We start from the raw sequence: 11,798 nt of genomic DNA on the forward strand, positions 1-11,798 counted from the left end.
TTAGGAGTAAAATCAGGACTTATTTTTTATTTATTTATTCCCATATCACATTTCACCACAGACATTGTCATAAAGAAGCTTTACACAGATCCAGATCCAGCTCCAACACTCTTTTAAACAAAGCCAGAGGAAAAACTCCCTTAGATCATGAAGAAACCTTAACAGGAACCAAAACTCAGAAGAGGAACCAATCTCCCTCTGATTCACACCGTGTTTTACACCGGATAGTAAAACAGAGAACAGAGCAGTAGAATTACTGGTCAGAGTGAGATAATGAAGAACTATGGTTAATGTGAAAGCAGGTCGTGTCTTATAAAATGGGAATAAGTGCAGGACACATGCTCAGTATGCTAAGACTTTTATTCTCAGCTTAGTCATAAATCACCAAATCAAAATCATCAAAAACAGAATGTTCTGTCTATCTAACCGTTTTACGTACACTCATTAATACATTTTAAAAGTAAAAACCTAATATTAGAAATAAAATAAAAAAAGTCTTACAATTTAAGAATGTCCACAGATTGCACTGCCCTAAAGCACTCTGAAAAATGGCTGTGACTTTAAGATGTATCTGTCATGCTGGCTAGGTGAGACAAGGGAACACTCGCAGGGACAGAGCAATGCAGAGAAACAGTCTTTAATGACAAACCAAAATGACCAACATAAACAAAACGAGGCAGCAAAGTACAGGGTCCAATAAACAGAAACAGAAAACAAACAGGTGAAAACTGAACGGGGATAAACCTGGAAAATCACCTGAGGCTGGAAAGCCGTCCGGGAGCAAAGCGAGAGGGGACAAATCAAACGGGGGGAGGAAGGATAGAACGCAACAGAACCAAAGAAACTAACAAAAGCCTCACCCCAAAACCGCGCTCGACAGGCGCCGATGAACTTACTCGACTCAGGTGCAAGGGAACCGGACGCCAAATATCCCTGGCGACCAACCGGTGAACCAGACAGTGAACTCCTGAACGTGAAACCGCTCTGATAGAGCATATCCTACTGAACTCGTAGACCTCCCTAGAAGTCTCCTGAACGTGAAACCTCTCTGATAGAGCATATCCTACTGAACTCGTAGACCTCCCTAGAAGTCTCCTGAACGTGAAACCTCTCTGATAGAGCATATCCTACTGAACTCGTAGACCTCCCTAGAAGTCTCCTGAACGTGAAACCGCTCTGATAGATCATATACTACTGAACTCGTAGACCTTCCTAGAAGTCTCCTGAACGTGAAACCGCTCCGATAGAGCATATACTACTGAACTCGTAGACCTTCCTAGAAGTCTCCTGAATGTGAAACCGCTCTGATAGAGCATAAACTACTGAACTCGTAGACCTCCCTAGAAGTCTCCAGAACCTGAAGACAACCTTACAGCTTGGCATCACAAGAGTAATTCTCGGCGCCGAGGCATCTGCGTTTGCTCCCTTTGTACCCCAGCACTCAGGTGAAACAAATATAATATATATATAATATAATATAATACAGAGATAAACAGAAAACATGGCGTCTTACTGCGACCGCTGTCAACATAAAACGGGTGGTGAAACAGAAAGTACCTGAACATAGAAATCAACCCAACATCAACTTAAAAGACCCCAGGAGCCTGTGGACCGCGGCGCCGCTGGGCTGACAGTATGAGTGTGTTTTTGTATTAAATACACTTTGATTTGATGTTCCTTATAGATTTCATTTATACATCTGTTTTTATTTGTCTTCGATTTATTCTGCAATAATAATGAAGAATAAAAATCAATGAGAAATGACAGGGAAAAAAGTATTGAACCCATAAAGAAAGAGAGGTGCAAAAAGCCATGAAAAGTCAGAGACCAGCAGAAGTCTGTCAGTGATTAGAAAGCAGTCCTGCACTTAGTGCTAATTAGTATCAGCTGCTTCAACTAATGGTCTATAAAAAGGAGCTTCATTACCAAGGAGCACAAGAAACATCTCATGATGGGTAAAACCAGAGAGCTCTCTCAAGACCTTCTCAACCTTACTGTTGCACTGGTTACAGAAGGACTTCTAAACTACTGAAGATTCCAGTGAGCGCTGCTGGGGCTGTGATCTGGAAGTGCAAAGAACATCATCTCACCATAAACTGGCCACAGCCAGGCGCTCCCTGCAAGATTTCAGGTTGAAGAGTCTAAAGTTCAACTCAACATTCAGACAAGCCTGTGAAACACTGGGAGAAGATAGTCTGGTCAGATCAGACTAAATGTAACTCTTTGGATGCCATAATACACATAATTCAGCAGTGGAGCTTTTGCAGGCAGAGGTGCAGGCAGGGGAAGTGTGACGGTTTGTTGGGTAACCGCTGCCCAGCATCCACATGGCAAGGCTTTGCTCATGGACAAGCTGCTTCTGCTAAACACCCTTTTTCTAAGATGTGGCTCTCCAACTCCCTGGCTTCCATCTCTACTAAGTGAAGCTTGAGCTTTCAGGAAAGACTTTTTATTGACCACTGCTGGTGTACTGCTGTTCCAGTGCCAGCAGGAACATCTATCTGGATGGTGGCACACACTCCTTAAGAGTCTCACTAAGCATACACACACTAAGGGAAGTACTTAAGTAAGTAAGTCTGTCACTAAGTAAGTCAATCACTGTTATCCTACAGTCACTGCATTACTGCACCATCACTCATCTCACATGTGTTCACTGCTGTGTTACACAGTATTTAATCTGTAAAGAGCTGCAGACTGCTGTTCTGTGAAGAACACTGTAAAGCTCACTGTACAGAAATGTCCTGGTATAGTCTGTGTGTACTGTGTGTACTATTGTTCTGTGTGTGTTGTGTATTGTCTGTAAATTATATGTAGAGTAGCTGTGTACTGTTAATACTAGAGAGCACACCCCAAAACACGCCTGTCTCACGTTAGGCAGATACTACAACTTACAGTGCAGCTGCTCGAAGAACATCTCAAGGCTATTAAATGGTAGAACACACAGGTCTGGGATCCTTGGACATTAAAGAGTGAACAGTTTACTCACAATTCAATATAATATAATGCTCTACAAAAACACCCATAATGCATTATGAATAAAATATGGCCATACAGCACATCCAGACACACTGAGAATAACACTATCGGCTTACAGTCACAAGCAGCCATGAGAGATCATAAGAAAATGCAAATGAGAGTAAACAGCGTTTGCCAGTTATACCAGCTTTGACCTGCTTATTTAGCTCTGTGGGTTTTAGGGAAGTGTGGTCAGGAACCAGGAGTGTAAATTACTATTTGTGTACATATACGCTATTCTCCCTCACACACACTCACTGAGGAATCAGGATACAACTGAAACCCAGCGTAGAGCGGCTCAGTGAAGGTGGAGCTGAAGGTGTGTAAGTGGGTCAGTGTGTGTGTATTAGGTGAGACGCTGTAGAAGGATAGAGTGCCGGCCGGCCAGTCCAGATACACCCCCACTCTACAGGACCCGGGAGGGGGAGGGGCACGTACAATTAATCCTAAATCATTGTGTATGACGCAGTAACTGAGATCAAAGCCAGAATGTCTCTTATACGAGCAGTTCAGACTCCAGGACCGTTTATTTCTTCCTAACAGACAGTCTATGCCATCCTTCCTGCCGATTCCTCTGTAGGACACTGCAATATCAGCCTCACTCCCACTCCACTCAGCCTCCCAGTAACAGCGTCCAGTCAGACTCTCCACACTCAGGACCTGCTCCCAGTGTTTGAATCTGTCTGGATGTTCAGGATACGGCTGATCTTCTCTCACACTCTCCACCTTTCTGTTCCCCTCAGACAGAAAGAGCCGTCTGTGTGCTGTGTTTGGATCCAGTGTGAGATAACAGGCATCTATGCACACACACACACACACACACACACAAAGACAACACTACTTTATTATTCTTTAAGTTTTATATTAAATAAGGATGTGTATTTGTGTGTGTGAGTTACACTAAACTTACATTTCTTGAGTCCTGGTTTCAGCCTGATTGTCCCTTCCTGTTCCAACCTAAAGACACACACACACACACACACACACACACACACACAAGCTCTTCTGTGTTCTTCTACCCAACAGATCAATAACTTTACTGATCAACACCAAATCCTGACAACTTACTTTGTTCATTTGGATCAATACTAATGTTATATAGTATAAATTACAAGTAGACACACTCACTGACCACCAGGTCATTGTGAAATGAGCAAGACAATAGGATGAACACAGACTACAGAAAATGAAAGGACAAGGACTAGGCCATGATAATATCTAGGAAACAAAAGGAGCACTGGGAAAAGCCTTGATCTGGGCAGAAGGCGTTTGAGGTCACAGGCCAAAACAATTAAACTTTTAACTGTGATGACCATAAAAACTCTCATTAGAAATCAGGAAACCAGACACACCTACAGTAAAACATCACAAACCTTTGAAATTCTAGAGAGTAAAATGCAGTAGATTGACAATTATGATTTTAGGATTTTGGTACAGACACACACACACACACAGCTCTACATACCGGAGTGTGTCCAGTTTACAGTGTGGGTCCTGCAGTAGATCAGAGAGCAGCTTCATTCCAGACTCTCCTGGGTGATTATAGGTCAGATCCAGCTCTCTCAGGTGAGAGGGGTTTGATTTCAGAGCTGAAGCCAGAGAAGAACAGCCTTCCTCTGTGACCATACAACCAGATAATCTGCAGAACAGAAGGAAAGAGAGAAAGAGATATTTAACTAGAGCACAAATACACCTGTAGTACACAAACAGCAAATGATCATATGGTGCTGTGAGAAAGTTTATTCTGATTGTATCTATTATTCTATTTGGTAATGGAATGCAGTTATCCAACATGAGTCACCTGGGTTAAGAAGTAACTGCCTTGTTAGAGTAATGCACATGGACAATTCCTGAGCATGTTAAGACACCTATCTTAAAGAAGACCAATTATATCTAGCTTAAAGCTAAAAAGCCTTACTGTAGCTACACAGTAGATCTGTCCATAAACTGAAACATTATCTGGTTATTTAGCAACACAATGTTGATTTGTGTGCTTGATAACTGCACTCTCCATCTGTAGGAGCAAAAAAAATATATAGAGCTGCTTTAATATATAATTCACATGAGTTTCACCTGAGTGTCTCCAGTTTACAGTGAGGACTCTTCAGTCCAGCAGAGAGCAGCTCCACTCCTGAATCCTGCAGGTCATTGTTACTGAGGTCCAGATCTTTCAGAGAGGAGTTTGTGGACTGTAGAAAAGATGCGAGATTTCCACAACTTTTCCCCCCAAGATTGCACAAAGCTAGCCTGCAAAGAGACAGAAATATAAACCAATTCTGCTGTACAAAGTAAGGCATGTATGTCATCTACAGGTGAAAATCTCTGTAGACAGCTTGAAGAGTAAGAGACATAGTTTACACATGTCTTTAATATTTTAAGCAGGATTACATTTTTATTTATCTTTTACAGTCTTGAAGTAAAGACATGCTAACAGCTTTTCCCCCCAGAGCTGTAGTGCTCCTACACCACAGTGGACACCTCACACCCTAATCCATCAACCTAATCTATAAACCTAATCCATAACTGAACCGAACAGGATTTCACTGCAACACAGTACTGATCCACGACATGCAGAACATTTGCACTATGATTATTTGCACAGCTGTACAGATATTACATTTTCTATAAATGTTTATATAATTATATCTGTACATCGTTTTTTCAGCTCTATTACTTTTAATATTTTTTACCTTATTATTCTTTCTTCTATTTAATGTTTAGAGTATTTTTCTCTCTTGTAGAGTAATACTTGTTAACAGTCTGTGTGTTTTGTTACATGTCATAATTGTGTTGCTCTAACTAATTAAAATTAACAGACTCTGATTCTTCTAATTCAGTATCAGATCATTTTAAAGGGGGTGCACTGCAGGAGTATGTTGGCTGGGCAAATTCTGACAATGTTCACCTGAGTGTCTCCAGTTTACAGTGTGGACTCTTCAGTCCAGCAGAGATCAGCTCCACTCCTGAATCCTGCAGGTCATTGTTACTGAGGTCCAGATCTTTCAGGAAAGAATCTGGTAATTGTAGAAATGATCCCAGATTTCCGCAAGCTATTTTACCAAGATTACAGATAGCCAATCTGCAAAAGGAGATAGATTGCAATAGGTTTTATTCAATTTTATTTGCTGTGCCACCAAAAGTTTAAAATAAATTCAGGCATTTGTAAAAAGTTATATATTTATAGACATTTCACCTGAGTGTCTCCAGTTTACAGTGAGGACTCTTCAGTCCAGCAGAGAGCAGCTCCACTCCTGAATCCTGCAGGTCATTGTTACTGAGGTCCAGATCTTTCAGGGGGGAGTTTACTGATTGTAGAACTGAAGCTAGTTTTTCACAGGAGTTGGTAGTGAGGTTACCACCAGACAGTCTGCTGACAGAATAAGTATAGTACATGGTGCAATTTAGGCATTACTCTCCAAATCCAGTTTTGTCTCCTCATCTAGAAATACGTACAATGAATATTTGGAGACCAATGCACAACCAAAGTAAAAGAGTGAGGAGAGATGGCAAATCGAAGCAAACCCAACATATGTTTTAATAAGTCCCCATGAGCCACCAGAAGAAGGTTTTAATGCACCTTGGCTGAGAAACAGCTGATCTTCTCTGGTTTCCTTGCACTAATAAACAAACATCACTCTAACCTAATCTCCAGCCATGCTTACTAAAGTAATCCCCATAGCTCTAAACACAAATGTCACATAGGTCACTGAAACACTGGTCAGGTAAGCATCACCTTCATCTAAAACAAAGACAAACTGGGCCTGGTCAGTATTTTTCTACATGTCACAGAGCACGGTGGGATGTTAACAGCTTAGTTCTATCATGCAGTAAACTCGTCTAGAAGCATCTGCTCTCGTTAAGCTTCTCCACTAATTTATTCAGGCTTTCTCCTCCGTCTGTAGCTACTGTTCATTCTCTCCAGCCAGGCGCTTCCTGTACAGCAGTACTGAAACTTCACCATCAGCTCAGTTTAGGATAGTTACTGGACTTTTCTACAGCAGCATTTCTGAATTACACACTACATATTCTGGGTGTTTTTACATTGTTCTGATAATTAAAAAATAATTCTGAACAACAGAATTTAAAACCCCATAAAATAAACACTGATATCCTAAAATTCTGTCCATAGTATTATCAGTGTAGGGTTTCTTACATTACAGTTTCATGCCTTGTTGATATTTTGTCTTACTACTGTAATTTCTGTAAATTTCTGTTTTCCAACATTAATTATAAAATGATTTGATGTCACACCTTCTCAGCTTATTTTAATTCTATAATAAGTTCATTTCTTAATTCAATCACTTTCACCTGAGTGTCTCCAGTTTACAGTGTAAACTCTTCAGTCCAGCAGAGAGCAGCTCCACTCCTGAATCCTGCAGGTCATTGTTACTGAGGTCCAGCTCTTTCAGGGAGGAGGTTACTGATTGTAGAGCTGAGCAGATCACTTTATAGGAGTCCTCAGTGAGATAAGAGTTAGCTAGTCTGTAAAAGAATAATGAACACAGAACACTGTCCAGTTTAATAAGGGCATATGAAATAAGGTGGAACAGGAATTGTGAGTTTTCAACGACCATCACACAACCAGCAGGTTCAGAACCCCTGGATTAGAGGATGGTCAAGATGAACTGTGCATCAGCAGATGAGCTTCAGTCTCTGGCTGTAGGTCTACTGGTAGAGCTACCTGGAACACGTTTCTAATACGTTGGCAGAGAAAACTTGCCTACAGTAAATTGTAGTAAGAGTGTTTGTACTCAATTCATGCATAATTATAATTACACTATTGTGGCACGCACAGCGCCACCTGTTGGGAGTGAGGCAGGGTCTCCTATTCCTTATTTCTATCTACTGGACATGTGGCCTCCTCTCTCTTTACACATGGGCAGGTGCTTGGTGCTGCAAGGAGCCAGGTCACTTTCAGGAACAGAAGTGTGAACCCTTATTGAGTCACCACGTTCTGCTAAAAGTGAGTATGAAAGGGGGTACATACCAAGCATGTTTGGCTCAAGACATTGCATTGGAAAGAGCTGCCAAGGTGAAGGTGAAGTGTATGCACTGGGATGTTCTTATCTTACCCATGATATCATTTTGGGAATCACAATTCAGAGGATTAGTTAGTCATTGGTAGAGGATGGGGCTCGTGATTATAAGCAGCATACAACATGTGCAACATCTTATTCTCATGACTGACACAATTGCAACCTGTTTGACACCTATGACCAAAATGAAAGTGAGACAGTTCTTGGGGCTGGCTGGCTATATTGTTGCATTATCCCTTAATATTAGGATTTCACCAACTCTCAGTGGTCGCCTGTAATTGCATTCATCAGACTTTGGACACACATTGGACAGTGTGCTGGGGCCGCTTTGTGGAGGGGAGGTAGTGGAGGGAGAGGACCACTTGGTGCTGTAAATGATCTATGATAGAAACTAAACTAGCACCATAGAAAAAGAATGTTCAGATATCAAATGGGTGCTCCTTGCATACAGGTACTATCTGTTGGGATGTCCTTTCACTGTCTATTTGGACAAAGACTTCACCACAATGAAGAATGCCATGCTATTGGTAACTGGCGTTGCAGCCTTTTGGGTTGGAGGAGGTCAACAAGCCGAGTGGAGGGTTGGGCGCTGGACAAATAACAACAAGAGGTACATAGGTACATTCATGATCTAATACTCACAAGGCCTTTCTGCAGACACTCACTGCTGGAACCAGTCTCCTATATCCCTCCTCTGATGTGTTGCATTTCTTCAGGTCCAGTTCATCCAGAACCTCCTCGGAGATCAGAAGCATATAGGCTAGTGCTGAACACTGTCCAGGAGAGAGCCTTCTTTCTGAGTGTTCCTCTGATTTCAGATACTCCTGAATCTCTCTGGAGAGAGACTGGTCCTTCATTTCAGACAGACAGAGGAACAGGTTGATGGATCTCTCAGTTGAAAGACCATAATAATATCGGATTACTTTCTTGATGTATTCTATGGTTTTCTCCATGTTGGTGTGAGTGGGTGTCAGTAGACCCTGTAGTATTCTCTGATTGGATGTCAGTGCGATGCCCATCAGGAAACGGAGGAAAAGATCCAGATGTCCATTTTTACTCTGTACAGCATTATGTACAGCTCCACACAGCAGCTCCTCCACCTTAATGTTCTCAGACCACTGTAGACACCATGCTTTAAACATCTCCAGAACCTCCATGTTCCTGATCTGGTAGCAGTGGAACACATAGAGAGCAGCCAGGAACTCCTGAAAGCTCAGATGAACAAAGCAGTAGATCTTCCTCTGGTAAAGCACACACTCCTCCCTAAAGATCTCAGTGAAGATCCCAGAATGCACTGAGGCCTCAGTGACGTCAATGCCGCTCTCTCTCAGGTCCTCTTCACAGAACATCACATTGCCCTTCATCAGCTGTTTGAAAGCCAGTTCAGCCAGTTTCAGAAGCTGGGTTCTGTTGGATTCCAGCAGTTTCTGTGGGTCTCTCTCCTCTTCCTCCTCATACTTCTCCTTCTTCATGCTGGTCTGAGTGAGCAGGAAGTGGGAGTACATTCCAGTCAGAGTTTTAGGGATTTCTGGATCACTGTCTTCTTCCATGATTCTCTGAAGCACAGTGGCTGAGATCCAGCAGAAGACGGGGATGTGGCACATGATGTGGAGGCTCCTCGCTGTCTTAATGTGGGAGATGATCTTTTGGGCTTGGTCTTGGTCACTGATCCTCTTCCTGAAGTACTCCTCCTTCTGTGGGTCGCTGAATCCCTGAATTTCTGTCACACGGTTGATGAACTGAGGAGGGATCTGATTGGCTGCTGCTGGTCGGGAGGTGATCCAGATGAGGGCGGAGGGAAGCAGATCTCCTTTGACCAGGTTTGTCATCAAAACACTCACTGATGATGTCATGGTTACATCAGACACTTTCTCACACTCTCCAAACTTCAGTGGAATTCTGCTTTCATCCAGACCATCAAATATGAACACAGCTTTACACACATCATAGATCTTTGGCTCCAGATCTTTGAGCTCAGGATGGAAGACACACAGAAGTTGATGAAGACTGTACTGATCATCTTTAATCAGGTTCAGCTCCCGGAACGGAAGAACAAACATCAGCTCTACATCCTGATTGGCTTTTCCTTCAGCCCAGTCCAGAATGAACTTCTGCACAGAGACAGTTTTTCCAATCCCAGCAATGCCTTTAGTCAGCACGGTTCTGAGCTTCTGGACCTTTGGCTCTTCATCTTCAGTCCTCACACCTCTAACGTCCCCTTCTTCTGCTCCTCCTTTAGGACCTTGTAGAGGTTTAAAGATATCTGAGCAGTTGATTGGAGAGTCCTGTAAGTATTTGTGGGATGTTTTCTCCATCTGTACAACCTCATGTTCTTCATTCACCCCGTCACTCTCTCCCTCTATGATGTAGAGCTGAGTGTAAATCCTGTTCAGGAGGGTTTTGTTCTCTGGAGTTTTGATTTCCTCACATAAGATCTCATACTTGTTCTTCATGCTGGATTTGTGTTTCTTTAAAACTTTGAGCAGGACTTCATCTGTGGGCTGATAGGATTGCAATGGTGGGTAAGAATCCTGCTGCAGATCTACGGTCAGTGTGTGTGTGAGCCAGGCTGCATATCTGGAGTGCTGCCTAATGGAGATCAAGCAGAGTAACACACATGACCACAATAAACTGACCAAAAAAACCCTTAAACAGCCTATGGTCCCCTGGTGGGCCAAAAGTGTCAAACTTCTATTACCAGAAAATAGCCTCACCGGTTTGTACAGTCCCTGTAATTACTGAGTAATACACCTTAGTGTGTAATAAGCCTTTCTGCATCAAGAAATTGGTAACCTGTGGCCTAGCTAATGTTAGCTACATTACCTACTGTGTCGTTGTTCTGTACAGACATGAGATATAATGTCAGACCATGTTGTGAAGTTGTGTTTTATGTCCATTAAGATTTTAAGCACACTGGGATTAAAACGTCAGATAAAGACTAACGAGCAACTAATGCTTCATTACTGATCAACATTCCAATAAAGCAGGGCTGCTCAATCCTGGTCCTGGAGATCTACCACCCTGAAGAGTTCAGATTCAACACAGCTGACTCTAATGTTCAGTTGCTCCTGAAGGTCGTCATTATCTGGATCAGGTGTGTTAGATTCAGGGTGGAGCTAAACTCTGCAGGGTGGTAGATCTACAGGACCAGGATTGAGCGGCCCTGCACTGAAGGATAACTTACTCAGAGGTCACAGGTCCACTGCTTAATGTAAGAGGTGTGTCCATGGACTGGTCACTCTTCATAGACACACAGCTGGACGCTCCTCCCCTGCTTAATGTAAGAGGTGTGTCCATGGACTGGTCACTCTTCATAGACACACAGCTGGATGCTCCTCCCCTGCTTAATGTAGGAGGTGTGTCCATGGACTGGTCACTCTTCATAGACACACAGCTGGATGCTCCTCCCCTGCTTAATGTAGGAGGTGTGTCCATGGACTGGTCACTCTTCATAGACACACAGCTGGATGCTCCTCCCCTGCTTAATGTAAGAGGTGTGTCCATGGACTGGTCACTCTTTATAGACACACAGCTGGACGCTCCTCCCCTGCTTAATGTAGGAGTTGTGTCCACGGACTGGTCACTCTTCATAGACACACAGCTGGACGTTCCTCCCCAGCTTAATGTAGGAGGTGTGTCCATGGACTGGTCACTCTTCCTGCGTAATTTAGGAGGTTTCTCCATGAACTGGTCACTCTTCATAGACACACAGCTGGGCTCATCTCCACTGCTGGTCTCACAGTCTGC

The 11,798-nt window shown here is 42.9% G+C and overlaps 1 protein-coding gene across 1 annotated transcript in view; it reads right to left on the reverse strand.

Annotated features, from left to right (window-relative positions):
- The window catches only part of LOC140555806 (uncharacterized), a 32,610-nt gene extending 22,157 nt beyond the window's left edge, over window positions 1-10,453 (reverse strand). Inside the window, exons 1-8 of the mRNA XM_072679124.1 lie at window positions 8,694-10,453; window positions 7,324-7,497; window positions 6,209-6,382; window positions 5,921-6,094; window positions 5,089-5,262; window positions 4,481-4,654; window positions 3,926-3,972; window positions 3,264-3,812 (exon numbers count right to left, since the gene is read on the reverse strand). Of these exons, the coding sequence (XP_072535225.1) occupies window positions 3,264-3,812; window positions 3,926-3,972; window positions 4,481-4,654; window positions 5,089-5,262; window positions 5,921-6,094; window positions 6,209-6,382; window positions 7,324-7,497; window positions 8,694-10,366 (3,139 nt within the window). The 5' untranslated portion in view covers window positions 10,367-10,453. The remainder of the gene's footprint in view (window positions 1-3,263; window positions 3,813-3,925; window positions 3,973-4,480; window positions 4,655-5,088; window positions 5,263-5,920; window positions 6,095-6,208; window positions 6,383-7,323; window positions 7,498-8,693) is intronic.
- Window positions 10,454-11,798: the final 1,345 nt, after the last annotated feature.

The sequence above is a fragment of the Salminus brasiliensis genome, chromosome 5, assembly GCF_030463535.1.
Source record: "Salminus brasiliensis chromosome 5, fSalBra1.hap2, whole genome shotgun sequence".
In the NCBI taxonomy this organism is placed as follows: domain Eukaryota; kingdom Metazoa; phylum Chordata; class Actinopteri; order Characiformes; family Bryconidae; genus Salminus; species Salminus brasiliensis.